The following is a 25,071-nucleotide window of genomic DNA, read 5'->3' as shown; positions in this document are numbered from 1 at the left end:
GGAGTTGTCTGGCTGGGAAGACAATCTAAGCTCACTACCTGCATTGCCTGGAGACAACTTGGCTCGCTCCCTTTTCAGTGAATGCTGTTATCGCAACAATATGCTCGTGTTTCTTTATGCTTAGCTGAGGCCCTTCAGGTCTCCTCCTGGGCTTGGGTCCCTAGTAGCTGCAATGCCTGGGGCCAGCACTATAGAGCAGAAATGAGGCGGAGTTCAAACTGGCACGTATTTTCTCAAGGGCTCTGAAATTGAGTTTGGGATTCGGTCGGCATGCTCTGGCCTTATGGTTGCCTTTGCTTAATCCCACTAAGTAAAGGATTTGAGTAAAATCCAACTGGGATGCAGCACTACTTAGCAGCTGGGCCAGGTGTTAGAACATTATACCCTTTAAGTAAACCTTCGGTTAGCTTTACGATAAAGGCAGAGGGCAAATCGTACCGTAAACTTCGTAGTGCTAACAGACTCGGAAAAGTTCCTGGGAAGTGCTCTGTATCTCTAAAGAATTGCTCATCTTGGTACCAAAATGTATCCTTCGTCCAAGCGATCCATCAGAGTAGTTTTAAAGCTGGTAGTTCCCGCTTGTAAGGGCTCCTTCAAAGCAGTTGTCTATTAATAACAATAATAAAAAGAGCAGCCAAAGTTAAGATCAACGAACTATTGTCTGGTGGGATTATTCACGGAGAATGACACTGCGAATATGCCAAGAGCCCGAAATTCCAAATTTAGAAGAAGAACTGCATAAATGGGAGAATGAGGTTTGAGAGAGCCGTTTCTGACGGAAACACCTAAAACCTGAAACGTTTTTTAAAGAGCCACTCCTTGTATTGCTCAGTCTGAAGGAAATTGGAAATACCTAGTGCTGAACAGTGGCAGCAGATTTATCTTTTTTTTTTTTTTTTTTTTTTTTCCTGGGAAGTTATTTCTCAGTTGCTTGACTTGCGTGTTTTATATGTGCCCTTACTAGAAGAATAAAAAAAATAAAAAGTTCGTTTGTTAGAGTGAAATGTGGTGTCACAGGTAACAAAAGCTTTATCTGTGAAGTTCATAGCAAAGGTGTTTTGCCTACGCGTTTGCTTGCCTTGTGAACCCATTGAGTGGTTTTTACACTGGAATCCTTCGCCCTTCACGGCAGGACCCACCCTCGGCTATTTATTGTTAGTAAAGTAACACCTTTAGCCTGGGCTGTGGAGAAGGTGAGGCGATTACAAGGCAAGCTGCGTGATTTTACCAAAAAACACAAAAAAATGAGGTATTTTAATGGTTGTGCGGGGAGCTCTGTCACGAGGAGCTGTCAGCGCCGACACGTCGCGGACCCATGTCCTTACACGCGAAGTGCACAACAGGGCTTCACAGAAACGCGCGGGTTTTCATTTATTTACTTATTCTGAACCGTGCATTTTTATTATTTTATCTTTTTAAACCGGGAGCGCGTGGAAAACACACGGTTGGGGCGGTCCCGTCACGCCGTGAGGCGGCGGCGGCGGCGGCAGCGCGGGCTAACGGCCGCCCAACGGCCGCCCAACGGCCGCGCGGGGGCCACGTGCTCGCGCGTGGGCGAGCCCCCCCCCCTCCACGGCGGCGGGGGCGCGCACGCGGGGTCTCCCTGCGCGTCCCCGCCTGAGGGGAGCCGTGGGGGGGGTGTGGGGGGGGTGCTGGGGAAGGTGTGCGGGGAGGGGGGGGGGGGGTGATATCGTCGCGCCCCTCCCCCTCGGCCCCTGCCCCGGGGCGGCGGGTGGCGCTGGCCGCGGCGGCTCGGGGCCCGGTGTCCTTGTGCGGAAATGACACACGGTCCCGTCACGTCACGCGAGAGCGCAGCGCGCGGACCCTCGCACACACAAAGGGGGAGCCGGGCGGGGGGCTGGGGTGCGCGTGTGGGGGTGGGCGTGGGGGCGTGCGTGGGGGTGAGTGAGGGTGAGCGGGTGAGGGGGGGGGCGAGTGTGTGAGGGGGGCGTGGGGGGGGGGGGGGAGCCGGGGAGCGAGGCGGGCGCTCCAGCAGCGGGACCTGCTCCAGCCGCCCCCACGCCACGCCGCGCCGCGCTGAGGTAAGTCCCGCACGGCCCCGGGGGGAGGATGAGCGGGAGGCAGCGGGAGCGCGCACAGCCCCCCCACACCCCGCACCGCACCGCACGGCCGCGCGCGCGCACCCCCTCCCCTTCCACCCCCTTCCACCCCCCCCCCCCCTCGCGGTGCGGGCCCTTTGTTCGCCGCCCGCACCGTTGCCATAGCGCCGCGAGGCCGCGGGGCGCCTCCATCTGCGGGGGGGGGGTGGGGGGGAGATACAAAGAGACAGCGCGGGGCGGCCGCGGCGGCGCCCCCCCCCGCCCCCCCCCCACCGCACCGGCCGCATGGACGCGCCCGCCCCGCGCGGGGCGCTCGGACCGGAAGCGCCGCCACCCGCGGAGCGCGGCTCCGACCGCGGAAGCGGCCCCGGCCGCCGCGTGCGGGGCGGCCCCGGCCGCAGCCCCCGCCTCGGGGCGGGGCCGCGCCTCACCGCGCCTCGCGCGCGACCACGTGGCAGCCGCGGCTCGGCCGTTAAACGGCCCCCGGCAAACGGCCCCCCTCAGGGACACCCCCCTCACAAAGCAACGCCCCGCCGTTAAGCACCCCCTCCTCAAATATCCCCTCATTAGAGATCCCTCATTAAATATCCCCTCGTTAAACGCCTCCCCCCTCAAATACCCCGTCATTAAGCACCCCCTCACCAAACGTCCCCTCACCAATCACCCCCTCATAAATCACCCCCTCACAAATCGCCCCCTCACAAAACAACCCCCTTATAAATCAATCACCCCCTCACAAAACAACGCTCTCCCCTCATTAAACATCCCCTCATTAACCCCCCCCCCTCCTCCTTTAAACACCTCTCTGGCATCAGACAGCCACGCAGTGTGATTATTTATTTTATCTATCTATCTATCTATCTATCTATCTATCTATCTATCTATCTATCTATCTATCTATCTATTTTACCAGGTGTTTTCATGGCTTGGGTCAAGCCAGTGCATAAAAACGGCTTACTAACTTTATTACCATTTTAAGAAGGGGGGTTGAAGCGTTTGGGGGTTGGATGGAGCGGTATGCTGAAGTAAAACACGAGGATAAGAGGTGCTGAGGAAAACGGGCTGCTGCACGCAGATCTAAAAGAGAATCTTTAACCAAACCGTGTGTTAATGCTGGAAATAACCTGGGTTAGCGCCACGCCGACCACTGAGGTTGGCATTACAGAAAGTATAGGGGAGACGAGGGGAACATACCATCTGCAGGCACCGCGTGGGAAAACTGTGCGCTGCTTCTGTTATTATCATTTTAAACTGCATCTGAACACACGGTTTAAAATGAAACACAAAAAATGCCCTAGTCTGCGAGCATGCCCTGTAACAGCACAACGTTGCCCTGTTGGCAAAGTGCTGTCGTTGCAGATTGGCTTCAGTGGAGACCCGAGGCTTCCCGTCCTCCTCCACTGGGCAGCAAAGGAGGTTCTCAAACTATGTTAAGTATAGGGATTTTATTGTCTGTAAGGGTAAAGCTTCCAGCAGCAGCTGCTGCTTCTTGTATAGATATTTTTAAATGGCTTTAAAACTTGTTGTGGGTGCATTTTTAGTTGGAATATGATTGTAATGCTGGAATATTGTTTTCTAAGGTACTTAGTGTTTCTCCTGTAAGCATAGGATATCAAGAACAAATTTTATTGAAAATACTCATTTTGGGATCACTGTCAGCACCCTTACTATCGCAAAATTGACAGAACAGAAACCATCTGCTCTAAGTATTCTTTATATTCTCTGTGTGCATTTTGCCCTTTGATCAGGTAACTGAAGCAGCATTCTTATTTCATACTTTCTTTAAGATGAGTGGACTACTTGAAATCAAATGGTATATGTTTTTTAGTTGACTCAGTTTCAGGTGTCAGAGTTGCATCTTCAACCTGTTCAAGTGACTTCCCATGCTTTTTCAAAATTCCTTTTCAGAAAAAAGTCATAATTCATAAGGAGACCTGACTGAATGCATCCAAAGCACAGTCAGACGTTCAGAGTGAACAATACAGATTTCTTTCTTCTTTTTTTTTTTTTTTTTTTCTAATCTGTTTGTTGCAGTAGCTTTAGGTGTAACCTAACATCAGTAAGTGAACATCAGCAAGTGTTTCAGGTAGTAGTGTGCTGACAGGGACCTTTTTGTAGTTACTTATTCCGAACTTCTTCAGGAAAATGAGGGTGCTGGTGAGGTTTTCAGCAACAGGAGGATATTCAGAAAGAAAATAAAAACATGAATGAAAATACCAGAAAGCCCAGAAAAAAAAAATAAAAAGAAAAGTTTTGTTGTGTTTGAGAAGGCCTTGTCAATATTCTGCAAGATTTCCAGTCAAGTCACTGACCCTCTGAGCAGGAAGCAGACATTGCCTCTAATAAGTACACTTGAGGGCTCAGTTTTTGGAGTTGCATTCATGTGTGATTCTGTTAAATTGAATTTGGGTGGCATTGTTTTTTTAGAAATTGAAGGAATCAAACGTACCTAAAGAATAATTGTAATGCTGACATTACCGAACCCAGTGCTGTGGGTAGGAAGTAGGAGCTCTGACTGACTGGGCTCCCAGGCCAGCCCCAGAATTTTTGGTTGTTCAGGTTTGGTCCCACGATGCAGCAGAAGGGAGAAAGGCAGTTTGGACGGCTGGGACTGGAAGGGCTGGAGGTGCTTGGTCTTGTTATTTCAGAGAGGTGGGCTGGGGTCGTTCTTCTGAGACGTTGTGAGGGACAGTGCTCCAGCCTCTTTGTAGCCACCCGTTACTAGAAAGCTGTGATGAGTCCCCCTCGAGCCTCCTGCAGGGTGGATAAAACTAAAACTCCCTCAGCCTCTCCTCGTGGGGCAGGGTGTTCAGCCCTTTGATCAGCTTTGTGGCCTGCCTTTGGCTGCTCTCCAGTCTGTCTGCGTCTTTGTTTTGGGGTTGTGAGGTTTTGAACTGTTTTCCCCAACACGTGCTTCACGTGAAGTGCGGGCAGAAACCCAGAGACAGGGAGCGGGACCTCAGGCTCTTTGCTGTCTCATGAGTAATCGCTGTCCCTTGCAGAAGATGAGCATGCACACAGCAGTGCTGGGTGGCTTTAGGTAAACCACAACGTAATTACGGAGCGTTGTTATCTGGTGATAAAGTTGTGTTAGAGGGAGGCATGTGTACGAGAAGGAGCTACTTTTATTTTCTTTCTTTTCTGTTAAATAACAAAGCAAATTACCAGCATTTCGGCGTACTGATCTTGTAAATGTAGCCTGTGTTATCTCCTTAGACTATCAGCCTTTTTGGCATTCACATCCTTTATTTAACTTTACCAGGCTACCTGCCTGTTACGAGGAGTGCTCTGCCTTTCACTGCATGCCGAAAGCAAAGAAATTGAGCAGTGTATTCCACATGGGCTTTAAACACATTCCTAATGTTGCCAGCAAACACTGTGTCAGATCTTTTGGCCAAAGTGTAAACAACAATTCACATCTTCAGATGCAAACAAAACTCAAGTAGAACACTTCTCACGAATGCCTGTGAGTTTTATGTGTGAAGCAATGTACCACCGTGAGGCAATAAAAGGAATGAACGTCCCACAATACACAATGTCTAAAAAAAACTGTTATGTTGTTAATTGTCGTTAATAATAACATATAATGAAGAAAGAGAGACGTTCCTTCCAACCCACACGGGATACTAAAATAGTCAGTGGGATCAAGAAGCAGCATCTACATATTTACCATGCACTTATGAACCAAACAGTGTTTTGCAAGCATTTAAAATTAGAAATAGAAAACTTCTATAAAACCGATAACAGAAATTCTTACTACATTAGAGTACATATTAGCTAAGATAATTAAGATTCATTTTAATTTTGTTATGAAATCAAAATTGCATACTGCATCTGTGCACTTTTATCCTTTCCTACGTGTTTTTTACACTACGTTTTTTTCCCCAGTTGTCAAAAATTACTACATTAGATGTGGGTGTTTGTAAAGTAACGAGTTGCCTTTTAGTTGCAAACAGTAGAACAATATTTTTTCTGTACTTGTTTCATTCTGGTTTTGTTTTTTAAGTCAGAGCTTAAAAGTGATCAATCAGGCTTTCTCCAGGAATGACTGCAAGGGCAGAGAACTGCCTTGATCTTGTATTATCAGTGAGATCTTGGAGAACTGCCTTGATCTTGTACTATCAGCGAGATCTTTTCCCTTTGCATTTTGTTCACAAGGCAAGTAGGAAAAACATATTCCATGGCCAACTAATTAGTAATTGTTAAGTATAAATAAGAGGAGGAGAATGTCCGTCATGGGATTATAGGCTTAGGATTCAATTTGCTTTTATATCAATTATCAATATCTAAGTGAACTAAGTTACTATCAGTAACTAAGTAAGCTTTTTTGCTACTTTTTAAGTAGTGTTATACATTGTGCATTGTAGCATGCTAGGTGACCAGAGTCTGAAATGCATTTGGAGCCTGAGTTGCAGTTTGCTCCCTTATTCATAAATCTTTTCTACCTAAGTGTTTTAAATCCTTAAGGCTTCTATGCATATTTCAGGAGGCACATTTTTGACACATGGGTCGCATTTTTTGCTCTACTTGCAACAGCAGCAGCAAGGTAGTAGTTAGCACTAAATGCATGGGGGAGCCTAAACATTCCCAAACCTCTTTTTTATAAGGCATTATGCCAAGCTCTGGAACATGCAGCATGGAGCTGTGTGTTGTATGACCGCCCTCTGCGAGAGTCCTGAAGTACCAAGCGCATTCTGAAGGTGGCTGCTGGGTCTCAGGCAGTAGGCCCGGCGCAGAGTAGCTCCTCGGGCAGCAGCCTCGGCAGAAACTTGGTATCTAGAAGCTGTAAACACCTTCAGGTTCAGCTGGTGGATCAGTGGGATTTCTGGATCTTGCTGCAAGTCTCAAGATCACAAATCAAATGCCTGGACTGGGGTCTAGAGTTAGACTAATGCGTGTTTAACTTACCTGAAGTAGCTTGAACACGGAACAGGAGGGCACAGTGCTATCTATCAGATCAGTCCCCTGCAAATAAGCTCATCATACGTTAGGTTAAGAAGAATGGCACTGTTTATACAGTATTCACTTCTGTTAGGCCCCTGTTTCACAGGACTTGAAACTGTGCTGCCACGCCGGCGGTGTCCCAGCAAGAGCGTGCTGCTTGGAGCCAGCCCTGACTGCTCGCCTGCCCCGTTTCTTCTCTGAATTAGGAGACAAGTGACCAGGCAGAAAAAGAAGTGAATTATTTGCTGTCAGTTTATCGAGCTGAAACAGCTCGGTGGAGGTGGGGTGAGCAGCCATGCCTGGCAGGGGGAGCAGATGGGACCGCGTGGCAGGAAACTACGGGGGCAGCTGACTCCTGACTCTCAACACAAGTTGCTGCATGTGTGCTTCATTTTCTCATAACACCTAAGTTCTTACAAATACCCCAGAAGACAGGAAAACAGACAGGAGAGAAGTTACTAGGGATCCCAAAAAGGAAAAGGTTGGAGTTCATGCTTTGTTTGACGCCCAAGAGCTGAAATATGAAGTCCAAAATTACCAGGATTCATCCAATCTGACACTTTTTTTACTATCTGCTTTTAATTTAATTCTGGCAGTTTTCAATTTAAAAAAAAAAATAGCGTCAAGTGATAGCACCACGTTTCCAGTACATGGAACAAAACGTTCTGACTTCATATTATTTGACCTGAGTTGGGGATAGCCCAGCCTGCCCGGCGTTGTGTCCTTTAGAAAGTTAACAGTTAACCAGGGTACGCGCTTTGCTTCAGTTTTCACTTTTTTTTGCAGTTTTAAACAGTGATTGTCCAGAGCCTCATTTATCTTCTTGCTCCAGTTTGCTTCTGTTTTCTTAGAAGTGTTCTCCTAAAGCATCCTTCCTTTTTGGATAGCAGCAGTAGTAATAGTTACAAGAAAAAGGTAATTCCATCTATCCTCTCCTAAATATCTGGTGTTGTTCCCCCCACCCCCACTTTTATGTTCTGTTCCTCTGGCTCTGTGTTTACCAGTACACCGGTGATCTGCTCTGATAGAGCTGTCCAGGACTTGCCTGGAAAACCTGAGCGTTTGGATTTCTCTCGCAGAGCACTCGGCAGTAGCAGCAGCCGCTTTGCTTGCTTTCACCTTAGGCCCTCGTCAAAAGATTGCGTGTCACAGTTCTGGAGCGCTCCCGCATTGCGGGTCTGTACCGCGGCGCTGGGAGCTAAGCCTGGTGCCGTGGAAGGAAGGTCTGGAAATTGGATGTCAGTGTGTCTCGGAGATCAGGGCAAAATATTAGTACTGTTAGTGTAATGTGCTTTTCTTGAAGTCCAACATAGCTTTTTGATGGTGCTGTACAAAATACAATGGATTTTTCACACAGGACTGCAGTGGCTGCATCTAGTTCCATAAATACTACTGAGCTAGTAAGACTGGGTAGTAGTCCTCACCCGTTCTTAGCAGGTGGTTCAGCAGTTGGTGTGGGCCATTTCTGCGTCACGCTGTTACGCCTCTACAGAGCTTGTAGAAATGTAAGCAAGGCGATTTTGGTACTGTTAAGCTGGCGTAATTCAGGTGTGGCTCAGTCCGTGAATGCAAGTCCCAAAAGAGGGGATTGTGGTGGGGAGGAGGAGGTATCTGAGGGGTTTGTGGTAGCTCCATGTACAGCTGAGGGATACTTTTTCTGGTGGTGAGATGAAAACAATCTCAGGTTATCCTCTTAAGGATGCTCTTTACAAGGCTGTATGTAAGGGCCATGTTGAAGATGAGTGTGTCAGAGGATACTTGGGCTTCTGGAGTGGCCCAAGATGAGCAGGCTGTAACTCCATGCATCTTTTGTTTGGATGTGTGCTACTTGTTGTGGTGCAATCGTACAAAACTTTACCCTGAATGTGACCTCATGCTTATCATAACAGCCATCAGTGGGTGACAAAGTAAAAATAAATTCACAACTACTCGATATTCAAATGTTTGCATTTTTTAACAATATTGTAAGGTTATTAAAAAAAAAGAAAAAAAAAAGTATTTGACCCTATTTGAAAATAAGGTAAAGATTTTTTTTCCTAAAACACACCCTCTTCCCCCTCCTCTCTCCAATCTCTGTTTTAGATTTCATTGTAATTCCCACTCATAGGCTCTTTGTACACTTTTGATGGGTTGTTTGCTTTTATTCAGTGGCTTCAAGTAGAAACAAGCCTCTCTTCCTAGCAATATTGACAAATTTCAGGCCTTGGTTAAAGGACAGACACAACCAGTTGAAATAAAACTGTACGAAGAAGGAATCTGACTGTGGAAATTGTAAAGTAATAATAATCCGGCCAAGTAAACATAAGGCTGGGCGCAGAAAAGCGTGAGTGGTGTGTGACAGTTTTCCAGTCACCAGTGTCCCAGTTGGGAGTGTCGGGTTGCAGCGGCGTGCGTACCTCCCGAGGGCCAGGGAGCTCTCATGAGGTTGTTTGCTTTGCAGATCTCCAGAAGACTTAGAATATCGTTTGGGAACATGTCCACAGACTGATGTTTATCCCGAGTAATTATCCAAATTAGTTTTCAAGGAAACAGAAATACAACTGAGTCTTGCATAGGAGAAGTAATGCTAAAATCGTGCTAGGATAATGCAGATGATTTGCTTTTCCTTACAAAAAAAAGACATTCTTATGTTATTTAGAGGCTGTTGGCTTGCAGTAAGAAAAAAGGTAGTTACTGCAGATCTACAGATTGCTCAGTTCCAATTAATGCAATCTGTATCAAAAGATCAAAGACTTTAAAGTGAAAATTTATTCCGGAATATGTATATTCCACTTTATGATGAGTTTTACTTTTGCAATGACATTGGGTCACCCACAATGGCCGTGTGAAAACATGTGACTGTAATAAGAAGTGGTAGCTTAGTACAGGATGGAGAATTAAAAAACAGATAACTTTCATTTCTATACTGCCAAGATACTTTGTAAAGACGGTTAAAACAACTTTCTCAATACCAGAAAATCACACATTGTTTTAAATAACTTCCTGGCTGTCGTATATTGTGTGCAGCAGAGTGCACACGTTGACAGGTCTATGGCTGGCCATGAAATTTATTGAACATCGCTAGTGACTGCAAAAGGCCGTGTCCATGGGCTGGTAACACCCAGTGGCTGTGGAATAAAAGTAATTACCGAAATAGCTGTAGGTGTGTCCCGATTCCAAGGATGCTGATATCTCGTTTTGTATTTTTGTTTTGTTTTTTAGTGAGATAGAAGATGAATTCAGCTGAAATCACTGATGATGACGAAGGTAAAATACTATACCACCGTGTAACTTATGATCAGGCAAAAATAATTGTTGAATGGAAACCTTGTAACCTGATAACGAATGCACTTGGATCAGGACGAGTTAATTTAATGGTTTTTGAAAAGCTATCTAAAATACACCATTATCTTTTTTACTCATTATATTTTCCGCTCTACATCCTTCCTCCCCCTCCAAAATATCTTCCTACTGTAACTTTATTTGTTTATACTTTAGACTCTTCTTCGGGGAAGAAACTGTCATTTACTGGATGACTGTTTGGTTCCTAGCATAATGAAAGCTTGACTTTGGGGTGGCCTCAGCATACACTTATTGTGCAAGTCATAAAAAAAATAATGATGTTCTTCAAAACACATTTTCATAAAAAGAAACAAAACACAAAAGATTGTATTAAGGCTGTCATGGTTTTCTGGAGAGAGTGCTTTATCTTTCTAAACCTTCTCTTTTTCCAGTAAAAATTCCTAAAAAAAATATTGTGAAAGTAGAAACAGAAAATGAAGATGAAGCTCTAGACTGCTCGGTAACATCCAGATCTTCTGAGAAACACTCACTGGATGGCGCAGTTACTTGCCTACAGGATTCCAACAAACGGAAACAGACCTCACTTGGTTGTGATGGTTCAGGGAGCCAGCAAGATGTCTTACCCAGTGTGAAGAAAAGACGCTTTACACAAGAGGTGACTTCTCTATACATGACTGTGTGATTTTTCTGTTCATATTTTGTAGGCTAAATTCATTGCTGTTATTAGCAAAATGCAAGTCGTTTAACTAGATTTGCATTAACAATGAGTTTGAGTCAAACATGGCTGATCTTGACCCAGTTCACAAACAATACTTGTCTGGGCATTTCTTTAACGTGGGAGCAATCGTATCTATGAAACACATTTACAGGTTAATTCATTCATTTGAAGTATATTTTTGTTGTTTTTCAGAGAACGTAGGAGCAGCTAGGGATTTGGATTAACTGAGTATGACTGAGTACAGTCCCTCTCATGTCACACAGTCCTTCAGCTGGATCCTCAGTGGTAGCATCAGGGCTGTAACTCTCTTCCTTCCGTGACACAGATGTCAGTGAGACAAGCATAAATTTACATATTACTTGAACAATAAAGTGCAGGGATGCAGAAGACTTCAGCACACCGAGAATGGAATGTATTACAACTTCTTCAGCATCCCAGTTGTGACAATCCAGACGTTTGTCCAGCCGGTGAAGGAGATTCCAAATCTCTTCAGTTATCCCCTTCTAGTGTTTCACCTCCCTAGCGATTGGGGATGTTTTCATTAATCTTTGTTGAAACTGAGCAGGTTTCTCTTTGTCCTTGTTCTTTCCGGTAGGGAGAGCAGTGACCATCTGTTCCTAAAAAAAAAGTCTTCTGCACGTGGGAAAACTGGTGTGATGCCGTCCACCCTTGGCCCTTCCTTTTCTAGACTAAATTCCTGTCTCTTCAGCTCTTCTTCAGGAGTCACCTTATATTGTTGTTGTTCTCTTTGAGATTCCCAGAAGGGTAGTGGTCAGTGTTGGATAGTCAAATCTCTCCTAACACCCTCTGGAACAGTATAATGACCTCCTGTTTTTCACACTCAGCACTTTATTAAAATAACCTAGATTCAAATTCATCCTCTTTTGAATAACTTCAAGCCCCGGGTTATATTTAGTTTATGACCTACTCTAATGCACATATCCTTTTCTGCTGTTCTGCCACTTAGCCAGTTACTCTGTGTTGTGTTTGTGCATTTCATTTCTCCTTTCTAGCCATAGCTCTTCATATTTGTTTTTCTTGACTGTCATCTCTGTAACTTCTTGGGGCTCTGTTTTTATTCCTGAGTGCCTGTGGTAGGTAGGTTTTAATCTTATAACATTGTTTCTTTCTTTTTTCCTTTCTCTTTTACTTTTTGCAATTATTTTACTTACGATAGAAATCTTTAAAGAGCTGCATAATGGTCTCTGAACTCTGCTTTCTTTGTATTTCATTGTTTGCCTTTCATACATTTAAAAAAAATTGTTTGAAATGAATTATAACCTTGGATTTATTATATCACAAAGTGACCCAGTAACAATGATGAAAAATCATTCTTGAGTGACCTCAGTGAATCAGCATGTTTATTTAGTTAAAATACCAACCAGAAATAGTCCTAACAACGTTTTTAAAGTGCACTGCTTTTCTAGTACCAATATTTTGTTTCAGTTGATGACTTCATTAACTATTTCTGTTTAAACAGATAACAAGATATTCTGGAGAATATTGTGCTTGTAGTGTATTCTTACTACATATCACATAGGCATCTGTGTAGGATATAATTAGAGCTGTACTTTTTATATTACATAATTATTCTTTTGGGTTGGTGATTATAATACCAAATGACTTCCTATGAGAAGACATTAAACTTTTTTTTTTTTAATTATTCTGATTGTCATTTCAAAATCAGAAAATATTTTTCCCCAAATACATTAAAAATAATTTTTAAAAATCCCATGTGGGAGAATATAAATAAAAAAAAAAAAATTGCAGAATACATTTCCAAGTTCTTATGTATTTGATAGATTTTAAAAATATTTTTCTTGCTCAGATATATTTATTCTTCTTCATTTGTATGCTAGAGTATTATGTTCTCTGTTTTTACAGATACTGGGACTTTGTGTATAAAGTGTGATAAAGCTCATAAATTACCTGGACTTTAACAGTGAGGAGAGCAATAGCTAAACAACTTTTAAAACTTGGCTTAGGACTCCAAGAGATAATGTGAGAGATTATTTCATAATGAATTATATTGGTCAGTGTTTACCAAAATGCTGCATTTTGGACATTTTCAAAGAATGTATTTAAAACAAAAATTTGCTATGCAAATGTAATATATAAAACAGCACTATATTATCTATATTGAATCTTATAAAAAAATCTCAGTGTTTTTTGACAGTACATTAAAACTGATCGTCTTAAATGGAAGTAGTATTATCTGAAATGCAGTAATGACACTGCAGGCACTAAAGATTGGTGTCTTCAAAAATACAGGCAGTAAATTTAAAATATTAAATACTAGGGTAGTTGGAGAGCTGAAGAAAAGCCCCATATATATGCTGCAAATAGTGCTGTTCCCAGATAGAAACTGTATAAAGGCACAGTAATTGAAAGCAAAAGGGAAAGATGATGAGACTGCTTCTGAAATAGAGAATGCTTACACGTAGGCCCAAATGTGTTGTCATCTGTTAGCCGAACGTTGGCTGCGTGCTTCTGAAATGCAGATACCCAAATCCTTCCCTCGGCCAGATCCAAACATTGTGAGCTGCCGTAGTGCAAGGGCAGGAGTTCTGCAGCCGTCGCAGCAGAGGTTGGCCGTGGTTCTTGGCACGAATGCTGCTTTTGCCCCAGAGCACCACATCCAGATCCGAGAACGCAGCCTTTTTCAGAATATTCACTGTCAAAGTGCCATAAGATACTGCAGTCAACAAATGTGTGCTGGCTAATACACATTCTAATAGCGCTATATCCTGGCTCTGTGTGTGGGGTGTGCAGTAATCGAAGGTACCCTCACATTGCCTAGATTTATTGTATAATTAAATAAGAAAAAAAAAAAAAAAAGGTAGCAGGAGTTCTGAAGAGAGCTAACAGGCCGTTGGTGACCTTGGCGAGCTATTTAGTAAAGAAGGATCTGAATGAATCATGCTCTGTCTGTGAGTGAATATTTGGAATATTCTCTGTAAACAGGAATGCTAGCAGAAAAAGCTAGCTGCTTGGGTAACAGAGTTCACTTGGTATCAAAGAACTATATTCTCCAGAATTGGAATTCTGTTTTGTTCTTTTCATCCAAAATGGTGAAAGAAGTTTGTTAGCTCAGCCCAGGTGTCTGACTAGGCAGCAGAACAGCCCACGGGTCCCTGTTGTCCGAGGAGATTGTCATGACCTGCTTTCAGGTGATGCCTGCTTGGGAGAGCTGACTTACCATCTGGAAATGCCTCTGTTTCTCCACTGACGAGCACAGGGCATCTGTGCCGACTGCATGGCCAGAGCAGGAGCCGACAATTAGCTGGGAGCAATTAGGATCGCAGTCAGCCTCTTGTGTTTTGGTATAAGCCGCAGCGAGCTGATTTCAGCGAGGTTTATCATACCTCTTGCTGGGGTAAAAGCCACACTTCAGGTGCTGGCGGTGGTGTACCCCAGCTTTGGCTTCTTGCTGTCCCCATAACAAATGTGATCTACAGCCTTCTAAACGGGACCTGAAAGTCAGGTGTCCTAAGCACCATCGCTGCTAAGGACTGTGTGCACCGAGAAGTACATTGCCTTTATGTTACGCTTTCATTCGCCATCTGGCCATCCACACAGCTCTGAGTGCACACACAAATTTTCATGTGCAGGGCTGTACGACGTGAACGAGAGCAGAATTTGGGAAACGCAACTCCAGTTTCATTGGGTTTGCTGGTTCCTAATCTTGGAGTGAAAAACAGCTTGTTCTGTTTGAGCATGCACTGCTTTAGGAATTGAAAAGTAATTAGATTCAGTTTGTCACTGGAGTAAGCAGATGCCAAGTATGAGGACACATAGGGACCGGGCTAATTTTGTGGGTGTCACGGCTCTGTTTTTCAGAAGGGAACATTAATTCGAGTTCCTCATTGTAGGATGTAGGGGGTCTTTGCTAGCATTTCAAATTGTTCATGGCTCTCAGCTTAGACCTCGAGTCTGCGTTCCATTTGTTTTAATACTTGAATGCAAATTCTGTATTTTTAAAATCTAATTAGTGCTCTGTGGAACAAGCCAAGCCAAAATGTTTTAGTACAGTCTTTTCTAAAATCTGTGAATGTTTTCTCATGTTTGGATTCTGTATGGTGAATTTTGATTATGTTGTATCTACTTAACTTCGTAAGAATTATTTGCAATATCCATGTGTTTGAAAAAAAATAATAATCCCTGAGCCCTGCATATTTACTGCGAGTTGATGAAAATGCTTGCTTCAGATTTCAAACAATGAGGTAGAGTTAGAAATGATCGAGAACATGAACTTCTTAAGAGCTGACTCCTGTTTTTATATAAACTATTTTGAAAATTGTGAAGCCATGAATCTAAACTTCTCTGCCTTTCAGAAGTAATGAAGTCTTAATTAAGCTTCCCTTTTTAAAAAGTCAGTATCAAGATAATCCTTTTTTTAAAAATATATTATTTCAATAAAATATTTTTTAAAATTACATTCTTAGAGTTGTACACCATTATAAATATAAAGACAAACAACAACAACAAAAAAAACACAGTATAAACTTTTCACATCAGAAAGAAGAGAATAATAATAATTTTGGTGTCTTTGTGGTGTAGCTTTTATGTTGTTTTCAAAAGCTAACCTAAAGAGAGTGCTAGAAACATTAAATGTAGGTGGTGGAGGCAGTGGCAAGGTCACAGGACGAGGAGTCAGAAAATCTAGATTCTATTCTTGGCTCTCCTGCTGACTTGTTGCCGCCCAAGTCCTCTACAGCTCAAGGTGGAGCATAATGATACTTAATTTGGGAGAGTATTTAGAGCTCTGTGGGTACAGAGCTAAGGATTATAATTTAATTTATATCTTATGGTGAAAACCATGAGACAAGAGAAGATGAGAAAGACAAACAAATAAGACTTCACCTTATTATTGTTGATGTATTTTTCTAGTGAGTTTATTAATTTGATGTGTGTAACACACAAATAATTTTAATGTAACAATGCCTGCTTAAGGGGTACATGTCTATAGGTAATATTTTTAAGGCAGTCTTACTAATACAATATTTATCTGTTCAAAGGGCTGCAATTCAAACATGAAGAACAGAGACACTGGCTCGCCCACTCAGGTAAATACAGAGCAGCCAAGCAAGAACAAGAATCCTAACATAACGTGGCTCTGTGAAGAAGAACCCTTCAGCGACATAACCACTTCGTCTTACAAGAAACCTCTCTATGGCATCTCACACAAAATTACAGAGAAGAAGAACCCAGCAGGAGCGGAGCAGTTTGCCTCCTACGACCTGTATGAGAAACTCAATCCCAGCAGTCCCTCGCATCTTCGGACTCTGAATGACCAGCGCAAGAGGGACTCTGCTGCAGCCATCGCCGCTGTGGAGTCTGACCCAAATATATATTCTTTGATCCAGAAAATGTTCTACACACTGAACACCCTCAATTCCAACATGACTCAGCTTCACAGTAAAGTTGACCTGCTGTCTCTGGAGGTGAGCAGAATTAAAAAGCAAGTCAGTCCGGTGGAGTCCGTTGCAGATTTCAAGCCTCCCCCCGAGTACACGCTGACTTCTGCAGAGCTCAAACAGATCATGGATCAAAGCACGTCAGGGGGAGACCTGGCTTGCCGGTTACTAGTGCAGCTCTTCCCAGAGCTCTTCAGCGACGACGAGTTCAACAGAAACTGCAGCGCGTGTGGCTTTCTTAACAAAAGGAAACTTGAATCTCTTCATCTGCAGCTTATCCGTAACTATGTGGAAGTTTGTTATCCTTCTGTGAAGAATACAGCTGTGTGGCAGGTGGAGTGTTTGCCTCAAGTCAATGACTTTTTCAATAGGTTTTGGGCTCAAAGGGAAATGGAAAACAGTCAGCAGAGTGTGCAATCGTCTAGTTTTTATGATACTGAGCAGGTAGAATCCTCCCATTTTATTGACGATAAAGAGCAGGAAGAAGCTTTGTCCTTGGACAGGAGTAGCATCATTGCCTCCGATTACATTCTGGATGCTCAGGATCTCAATGAATTTTTAGATGAAGCTTCCTCTCCGGGGGAATTTTCTGTTTTTTTGTTACATAGGTTGTTCCCAGAACTCTTTGACCACAGAAAATTAGCCGAAAGGTACAGCTGCTATGGAGACTCTGGGAAGCAACTGCTGGATCCTCATCGGCTTCAAATAATCCGTAGGTACACTGAAATTTACTTTCCAGACGTGCAAGAAGAAGAAGCCTGGTTGCAGCAGTGCGTTCAGCGAATAAACGAGGAGCTGGAAAATACGTATATGGATGGAAGCGAATGTGATCAGTTGAGAGATGACTGTTACGATTCTTCTAGTTTACCAGACGATGTTTCAATCATAAAAGTGGAAGATAGTTTTGAATACGAAAAGCCTGGTAGACGCTCAAAAAAAATTTGGCTTGTGCCCATTGACTTTGAGAAACTTGACTTTCCCCCTCCTGATTTCGATGTCCCTGTCCCAGATTATCTGTTGAACAAAGAACAGATTAAAAACATATATGAAAGTAGTCTTTCCATAGGCAATTTTGCCTCTCGATTGCTTGTTCTCTTATTTCCCGAACTGTTTACTCACGAAAACTTACGGAAGCAATACAACTGTAGTGGGTCTTTAGGCAAGAAACAGCTCGATCCCACTCGAATTAAATTAATTCGACATTACGTGCAGATACTGTACCCGAGGGCGAAGAATGACAGAGTGTGGACGTTGGAATTTGTTGGGAAGCTTGACGAGAGGTGTCGGCGACGAGACACGGAGCAAAGGCGCTCGTACCAGCAGCAGCGGAAGGTCCACGTGCCGGGGCCCGAGAGGAGGGAATTTCTCAGCTATGCAATAAACCCCGAAAGGTTTCGAGAAGAGTTCGAAGGGCCGCCGCTGCCACCCGAGAGAAGCAGCAAGGATTTTTGCAAGATACCACTCGATGAACTTGTTATTCCTAACCCAGACTTCCCTGTGCCTTCTCTGTATTTGCTGTCTGATAAGGAGGTGAGAGAGATAGTGCAGCAGAGCCTTTCCGTTGGAAACTTCGCTGCCAGGCTCCTTGTAAGACTCTTTCCCGAACTCTTTACTCCCGAGAATCTCAGACTGCAATACAACCATTCAGGTGCTTGTAACAAAAAACAGCTGGATCCTATCAGACTGAGACTGATCCGTCATTACGTGGAAGCGGTTTACCCCGTGGAGAAAATGGAGGAAGTGTGGCATTATGAATGTATACCGAGCATTGATGAGCGATGCCGGCGTCCTAACAGAAAAAAGTGTGATATACTGAAAAAAGCAAAGAAAGCAAAGAAGTGACAGGCTCTTGAAATTCCTAAGACTGTGACCACTAAATTATTGTCAGGAGGATGCTTTGTTTTAGCCTGAGGGGGCCTGTCAGGGGCTGGGGTTGCTCAGCGTCTAGGACAGTTAGGCACTAAGTCTGTTGCATTTTGACATGCGTGTTGCATCCGTGTGGGCACTGCAGCAGTGGGAAGTGGCTTACTACACTTGTACATGGGCAAATATCACCAGTCATCGGTGACACAGCTCTTAATGACTCGTTAAGAGCTTTCACTGGTGCCAGTACATGTATTGAAACTGTATTATTCCACTCCCCATTTCTGCATCTTCCTTTTTTATCACTTTCTAATAATAAAGATTTTTTTTTTTAAAAAATCACTGTGCTCTTCAGGGGCAGTTTTTCATTTTACCCTTATAAAGAGTCATGCTAGTTCTTTTGGAGTTTGAACTTTAATTTAAATTGACAAGTCTAATTGTTTCTGAAAGTGCCATATTCATTGAAAATCATTGGAATGTCTGACTTGGCTTCTGCAGCAATTGCAGCTTTACGTTTGTTTTGTTCTTGACAATACTGAGATGCTGAAAGTAGTAACACTGTGTCAAGGAATGGATCGGAGTGATGTGATTCCCATTTTTGCCTGTTACCCATGTTTTGTTTCTAAACATTCTGAGAGTTGAACTAGTGAAGAATTAAGATGTGAGCATGGACACAATGTGAATGTTTCTTTACGTTTCTTTATGTTGACACCACAAGCTTGACCCTGCCCCTGTGAGTTTGATTTTTTGCTCAGTGTCAGTGCTGGCATGCCTAAGGATGGCTTGTGTGAGCAGAGCCAGCAGCACAGACCCAGCCTGTCCCCATGGAATGTATTGCCATTGCCTGCTTGCCACTCTTTGCAAAATGCCAATGACAACAACAACATAATAAGCAACAAGAACTTAGAAAAAGTTTAGACCTTACTCTCTGTCACAATCATGATTCCAAAGGCTTCCAGTGTTAATAATGAATCAAATATATAAAAATTGCTAAGATCACGTGCAAAGATTGGTTCTGTGATGGAATTGAATGCTACAGGGTCCCCACGTGTGAGCTGTGGTAACGTAACTCATTGTTTGCATCAGTGCAGCACCATCTGGATTTTTCAGGTGTGGGGATACTGAGCTCCCTCACTTCACCAAATTGATTTGGTGTAATTAGTAGCTATTTGGAGACATAATTGTGTATGTATAACTTAGGTTCATACAGTCAAGTTTGCATCATTAATAAGCTCAAGTGTAACAGAGACCACCCAGAACCCAGTGTGACTCTGCTGTATGATTTGTCACTGGAGAGCACTGCTTCAAAACCAGTTTTCCTTTTTTTTTTTTTTTTTTTTTTTCTTTTTTCTTTTTCCCTAAAAACTGAAATAAATGAAATAGATGTGCATTTTTAAGTCAGTAGGGACGGTGATTGCTTACTGACCATCACTGGAACACCTTGGAGCAATTGTTGGCGTTCTCTGTGGTTCTTTTTTGTTGTTTACTTAGGTGGGTCATAGTATCAAATTTTAAGTCTGTTCCAGTGTAATTTTCTATTTTAGCATTTGTAAGAAAGTACAAAATAATTGATATTTTTACTTCGGATTTTTAGAATTTATCGTTCTTAGAGTCATATTGATCCCTCCCTTTAAAAAGCAAGACAAAACATTTTTTCCTAATGGCAAATATTAGCAAAAATATATCATGTTAAACCAGGAATAAATCATGATAGATAGTAGCATTTGCTCGTTTTCCCCATGTGCTAGCAACATTCTCAAAGAATGTATGAAGAAAGTCATGAATGTACTAAATAATACACTGATAATGTTTATATCCATTTAAATGTTTCCTGTTGGTTTAAATAATAGCAGACCATGCACAAAATGGATATCAGAGCAAATATGGCTATAATAAAATGAAAACATTTTACCAAAGATAAAGAACTGATACCACAACGTCTGCATCTTTCATTTTAGTGCATAAATTTAGCAAATTGAATGTATCAGAAACCAAGACTTTCTCCTGTACTTGTATGCTACCTAGCACCTCTGTGAATTTTTTTTACATGCACTTTTATGGGAGACATAAACTGACAGAAAATAATCAACAGCCTCTTAATTTTGCGTTGTTAATGCCTGACCAGAAGGTAAGAAATATGAAGTGCAGGTTTCCTTTGTAACTTTCTTATCTTAACGTCATGCATGTTTTACCACTAAGTGATGCTGAAGCTCCCAAAAGAAGTCGGTAGATGTTAAACTTTTGTACAACTGACAGATGTCACTAGCTAGCATGCAAATTTGAGACATACTGGCTTTTACTCTAGGTGTGGCTATTTTAGAATAATTTGAATCACCCTCTCCTGATAAGGCACAATCACTCCATTTATCTCATAGACTAATTAGTGAAAAAAAAGCGATTTTCACCTTTTGAAATGGCATTTTCAAAAGTGGGTACGGAAAGATCCTCACTGTTTATTCTCTTAACTTCTGTCTCATTGCTGTGTACATTCCTCCCGTCTCGCTGTTCACCACCTTCCATGGTTTGTTTGATTGTATGCTTTATGACTGATATCAAGAAAATACAGACATATGGGTTGTGACGCAGCTCACTAAAGCTCACCCTTGCAGTGCATCTGAAGTACAGCCACTTCATCCAGTTGGTCTGTCCTGTAAATAAATTAAAGTTATATTATTTTCATACAAGAGGAATGTTGTCTGGTGATTGACACGAGCAGGATTTTTTCTCTGTAAAGTCTGTTATGAAGATCTGAGATAAACTTGGCTAGTCAGACTGACTACGTACATGAAAACACCCTGCTTTGCTGCAGCCATTTTTTTCTGTCTTTTGGAGTTGTTTTGTTTAAAAGAGCAAAGTTGTCATTTGGGAATAGTAGGAATATTGCTAGATATTTAAATGTCTGGAAGAACACGCATTAAACTCCCTATAGATGGACGTTACTTTTTGCCTCTTGGGTCAGAAGATCCTGCTAAGGTGAATATTGCCTCCGTCTACCTCTAGTTTAAAGGTATCACCTTTGGATGAGCCTCTAACAGCTCGCCTCTAACAACTCTCTGAAAGAAAAAGTGAAATACCTCCCAGCTGTCTATTTTTGTCTTTCCCATCCCACACAAATTTAAACCTTGTTTGGAAGCTCTGTAGAAGATGTAAAACAAAATGTCGAAAGGGAGATCAGGTACACGGTAATTTATTGCCCATTAATTGTGTTCAGCTGTTAATGAGCTTTCAAATGAGGAAGAGCTCTACTTGAAGTCAGCCACTTCATTACGCTTAATGCATCAATTGCTGTCATTGCCAGAATTTCTTCATTTCTTCTGTTTAACTTTGTTTTGGGGGTGGTGGTGGTGGATGTTTTTAGCCATTGGCACTAACGCAGGAATGCAGGTATGTTTTCTACCTCATTAACATTCTGAAAAAAAATAATAAATTAAATGTGCTTGAAGTTGTTTAAATGAATAGCTTTAGTGCCCTCTCTTAATTCTGTCTCAGGATGGTCTTTGGCAAGAAGGGCTGAGAGGAACCCCCCATCTGTATATCTTACCTAATTGCTTGTCCCAGTAAATGTCAAGATACACTCTTAATGTTTACAGCACTTTTCAAACTTTCATCCTTATCTTCTCCATTATAGAAGTCATTCGCATAAACTTCCCACCAGTCTTAATTTCTTACAGGCATTTCTTACAGGCTGCACAATTCTCGTGGTTATCTTGCAGCTGTGAGGGGTGGTCTCCTGCAGCAGCAGGCTGTCCCACCTACCAAAATCAACATCCCATCATAGTCTGAACATTGTCCTTGTACCTGGGACGTGGACAGGCCACCGCTTACTCCATTTCCTGCTCTGTTTCATGATGTGGCCATGGTCCCTACTGAGCACTTTGCTTTCATTAACGGCAATCTGAAAGGACTTTAATTCTTCTGGGACGGGAAGAGCTGTAACAGAAGTGAGATAAAGCTGCTTTGGAGAATGATGTGTTCTGTCTCCCTCCCACCTCCTCACCCAGAAAGATAAACAAACGTGGGGTTGTGGTGGTTGATTTTGATTGATTGTTTTTATAACCAGGTTTTCCTTAAAAACAAACCAGCATAACCCCTCGGTTAAGAAACAGGCAAACTCATCATGTGTCCAGTCACACTGAAATTTGTGTTAATAGACGTAAACAGAACAAATGGTGATTGCCAAAGACTGGAGGAAGATCAGCTAATTAATATTTCTCCCCCCACACACAAATGTCAGCTAATCATTCCCAATTTCCTTCCCAAATTTCATTATGGTGAAACAACAGTTTGTCTTTGTTTCCAGAGGCATTTTGTAGCATCATGTGTTAGTGCTTTGGAGACGAAGCTCGCTTCCCTGCAAGGCAAACCCTGCCTTAGGAGTTAGCTGCAGTGATACACCCCTGAAAGTGTACGACGGAAGGAGGCGTGTTGGTAAGGTCTGCAAATGTTTCTTGTGGGATGATGATCCCAAGGCGCATCAGCAGCAGGACTGAGACACTCCATGGGATCACATCCTACCCTTGAGATTTGTTCCCTTGTATAAAATCTAGGAGTCTGTCTGATATCATGCAACGCTGTTCCTTGTTTTTCCTCCTTCTTCCTTGTTCCAGGAATTTAAAAATCCAAGGTCTCCTGGAAGTACTTGGCCACGTGTGCATTGAATGCTCTAGCATTGGAAATGATTCTCTTTTTTTAGCTTCAGCAGTGCTCAGGCGTGTGTTGCATTGTAGAGTGATCGTCACGCTGAACATGAATTATTTCACAGGAGCCGAATGTGTGATTTACCTCTGAGCCTCCCTTGTCTAAAAACACCCCGAAGGGCCAGCAGGGTGGCTGTGGTGTGCCTCTTCCTTCCTCTCCCAGAACTCAGGCTGGATCTGCCCCCCTGGTGCTCAGGTCGGTCATTAACCAAGCCTTGCCTTCCTTTAGCTCACAGGCTAAATGCCTGAAGGTTGTAGGAACGAGGGCAACCTGCTCAGCAGTACCAGCCCCCAGAAACAATCTGATCAATGGGGACCCTTATCCAGGACAGGTCAGTGTAGCCGAGCGGAACAACAACTCACCTTCCTGCTCTCATAGCTCTGTGCTGAGATCACCCTGCCTGTGAGCGAAGCTTTCTTTCCTGAAGCAAGCTGCTACAGTTCTCCCTTCAGCTATCTCGATCCCGAAGCTGAAGAGGGCACTCCTACCATCACAAGACCCGTTAGGAAGCCTTCCTTTCTTTCTGCCTTGCTGATACTACAAGTGGCTCAGCACTCAAAATGAGGAAAGCCCCACCTTTGTCACTGAAGACCCAGTTTTGGTGGCAGTCACCACTAGGACACATCTTTAATTCCTACTAGGCTTGGCCAGAAGTTCAGATTTAAGGTTTTGCCCTAATGTTTTCATTATGCCCTGCTCACCTCTGGGTGCTTGTAATGCTGACTGTGACTGCTTCCTTTCACTTCTGCAGCTTGAGGATCACCAAAACCCTCAAGGAAAGCTTTCCAGGATCGTGTCCTCCTAAGAACCAAGCTTTTAAAAGGTCGCTGTGGCTTTGAAACATTAACCAGGCATCTGGCTGCCTCTTTAAACACCTACACACGCATAAAAAGCTCACCACAACAGCACGGGTTTGTAGTTCCGTCTGAAGGAAACTAGAAATGTGTTTTAATAATGCAATCCGCAGCCACCACATCTGAGGCTATGGGCAGGCACAACCTGCTCGCGCACGGTCCCAGCCCTGCAGCTGGTGGTTGAACCCGACAGGTCCCGTGTGCTCCTGGCAAGGTGAGCACCGTTGCTTCCTCTCCATGTCACTGATGTTTTATGCAGCAGCAATCCAGTTGTTTACTCGTGTACCTGATATTCCAGTGCACTATGTTTGATTTTTTTTGTCTGCACACTTAAATTTCAGGAATATCCACCAAAAAGTGGCCCGGTGTATGCTGCTCCTCCTGTTCCAAGCTATCTCCTTCCCTCTGGGTTCTTCAGGTGACGCTGGGAGCAGATTGTGGACTGGAGAAGTGGCTGCCTGCTCCCACAGGCCAGCTCCCTCTACACACACGCCTGCGTGTGGAAGTTAAGCACATATAAACAGAATAAAATTCTGCACCACCACTCGTCAAATAAACTGTTTCTGTTGGAAGAAGCATATGTTCAGCCTTACAAGTGTGGGCGATTACTCGAGATGCCTGCCATAAGAGACAGTATTTTCCTGTAGTAATACAGACGGAAGCTTTTAATCACAGTATTACCTTTTTTTGCTTGGATCTCTGCAGCCACCTGAATAATAAATACTTTAGGTCCATGGCTGAAATAAGTATGTGACAGAACCTGAGATTCCCTTTTCCTCTGCATGGTTACTTGAATGGTGAAAACGAGCACCCCGCATGTCTCCTCACTGAGCTGCCTTCTCCATAAGAGAGTATCTACCTTGATTAATGCTGGCACTGTCACGTTTCCTGCTTAAAAACATGCAGCTGCAATAAATAATTTTTGTATTCTTGGTACAGAAGCAAGGGGAGTTGGTATTGTTAACCAGGATCAAACCAATAATTAAGAAAGGAAGTAATTTTACATATTTTTTTAATCCAAAATATTTAATGGCTCTAGAGACATGGCTAAGAGAGCAGCTCTGCTTGTTGTGGTACCAGCTTTAATATAACCTGATTAATAAAACTAGACAGCAATTAAACAGTGATCAAATTAGCCTTTATTGATTCATTATTTATAATATCTGCAAGGAAACTGCCTGCAAATAAAAGGGCTGGGTGTTTTATTCCCCAATATAATGAAACACGACTAACAG

The 25,071-nt window shown here is 43.1% G+C and overlaps 1 protein-coding gene across 4 annotated transcripts; it reads left to right on the top strand.

The window, feature by feature from the left end:
- The first annotated feature begins 1,982 nt into the window (after nucleotides 1-1,982).
- Nucleotides 1,983-21,556, top strand: BEND3 (BEN domain containing 3). Of its 4 annotated transcripts, none has more exons than XM_082756637.1 (4): nucleotides 1,983-2,042; nucleotides 10,206-10,250; nucleotides 10,718-10,941; nucleotides 16,023-21,556. In XM_082756637.1, exons 2-4 carry the CDS (start codon nucleotides 10,217-10,219, stop codon nucleotides 18,261-18,263), a joined length of 2,499 nt encoding a protein of 832 aa, XP_082612763.1. In that variant the 5' UTR covers nucleotides 1,983-2,042; nucleotides 10,206-10,216; the 3' UTR covers nucleotides 18,264-21,556. The 4 variants fall into 4 exon arrangements, with proteins under 4 accessions (XP_082612763.1, XP_082612765.1, XP_082612764.1 ...); XM_082756638.1 differs by lacking the exon at nucleotides 1,983-2,042 and adding an exon at nucleotides 7,170-7,919; XM_082756639.1 differs by lacking the exon at nucleotides 10,718-10,941.
- The last annotated feature ends 3,515 nt before the right edge of the window (nucleotides 21,557-25,071 follow it).

This window comes from Aythya marila (genome assembly GCF_965140915.1).
Source record: "Aythya marila genome assembly, chromosome: 3".
In the NCBI taxonomy this organism is placed as follows: domain Eukaryota; kingdom Metazoa; phylum Chordata; class Aves; order Anseriformes; family Anatidae; genus Aythya; species Aythya marila.
This window is presented reverse-complemented; position numbering and strand designations above follow the sequence as displayed.

Bases quoted from the DNA above. Each gene is read 5' to 3' on its own strand.
- BEND3 (XM_082756637.1), top strand. From the start codon at position 10,217: ATGAATTCAGCTGAAATCACTGATGATGACGAAG. The intron at 10,251-10,717 runs GTAAAATACTAT...CTCTTTTTCCAG, and splicing joins AATCACTGATGATGACGAAG to TAAAAATTCCTAAAAAAAAT. The intron at 10,942-16,022 runs GTGACTTCTCTA...ATCTGTTCAAAG, and splicing joins AAAGACGCTTTACACAAGAG to GGCTGCAATTCAAACATGAA.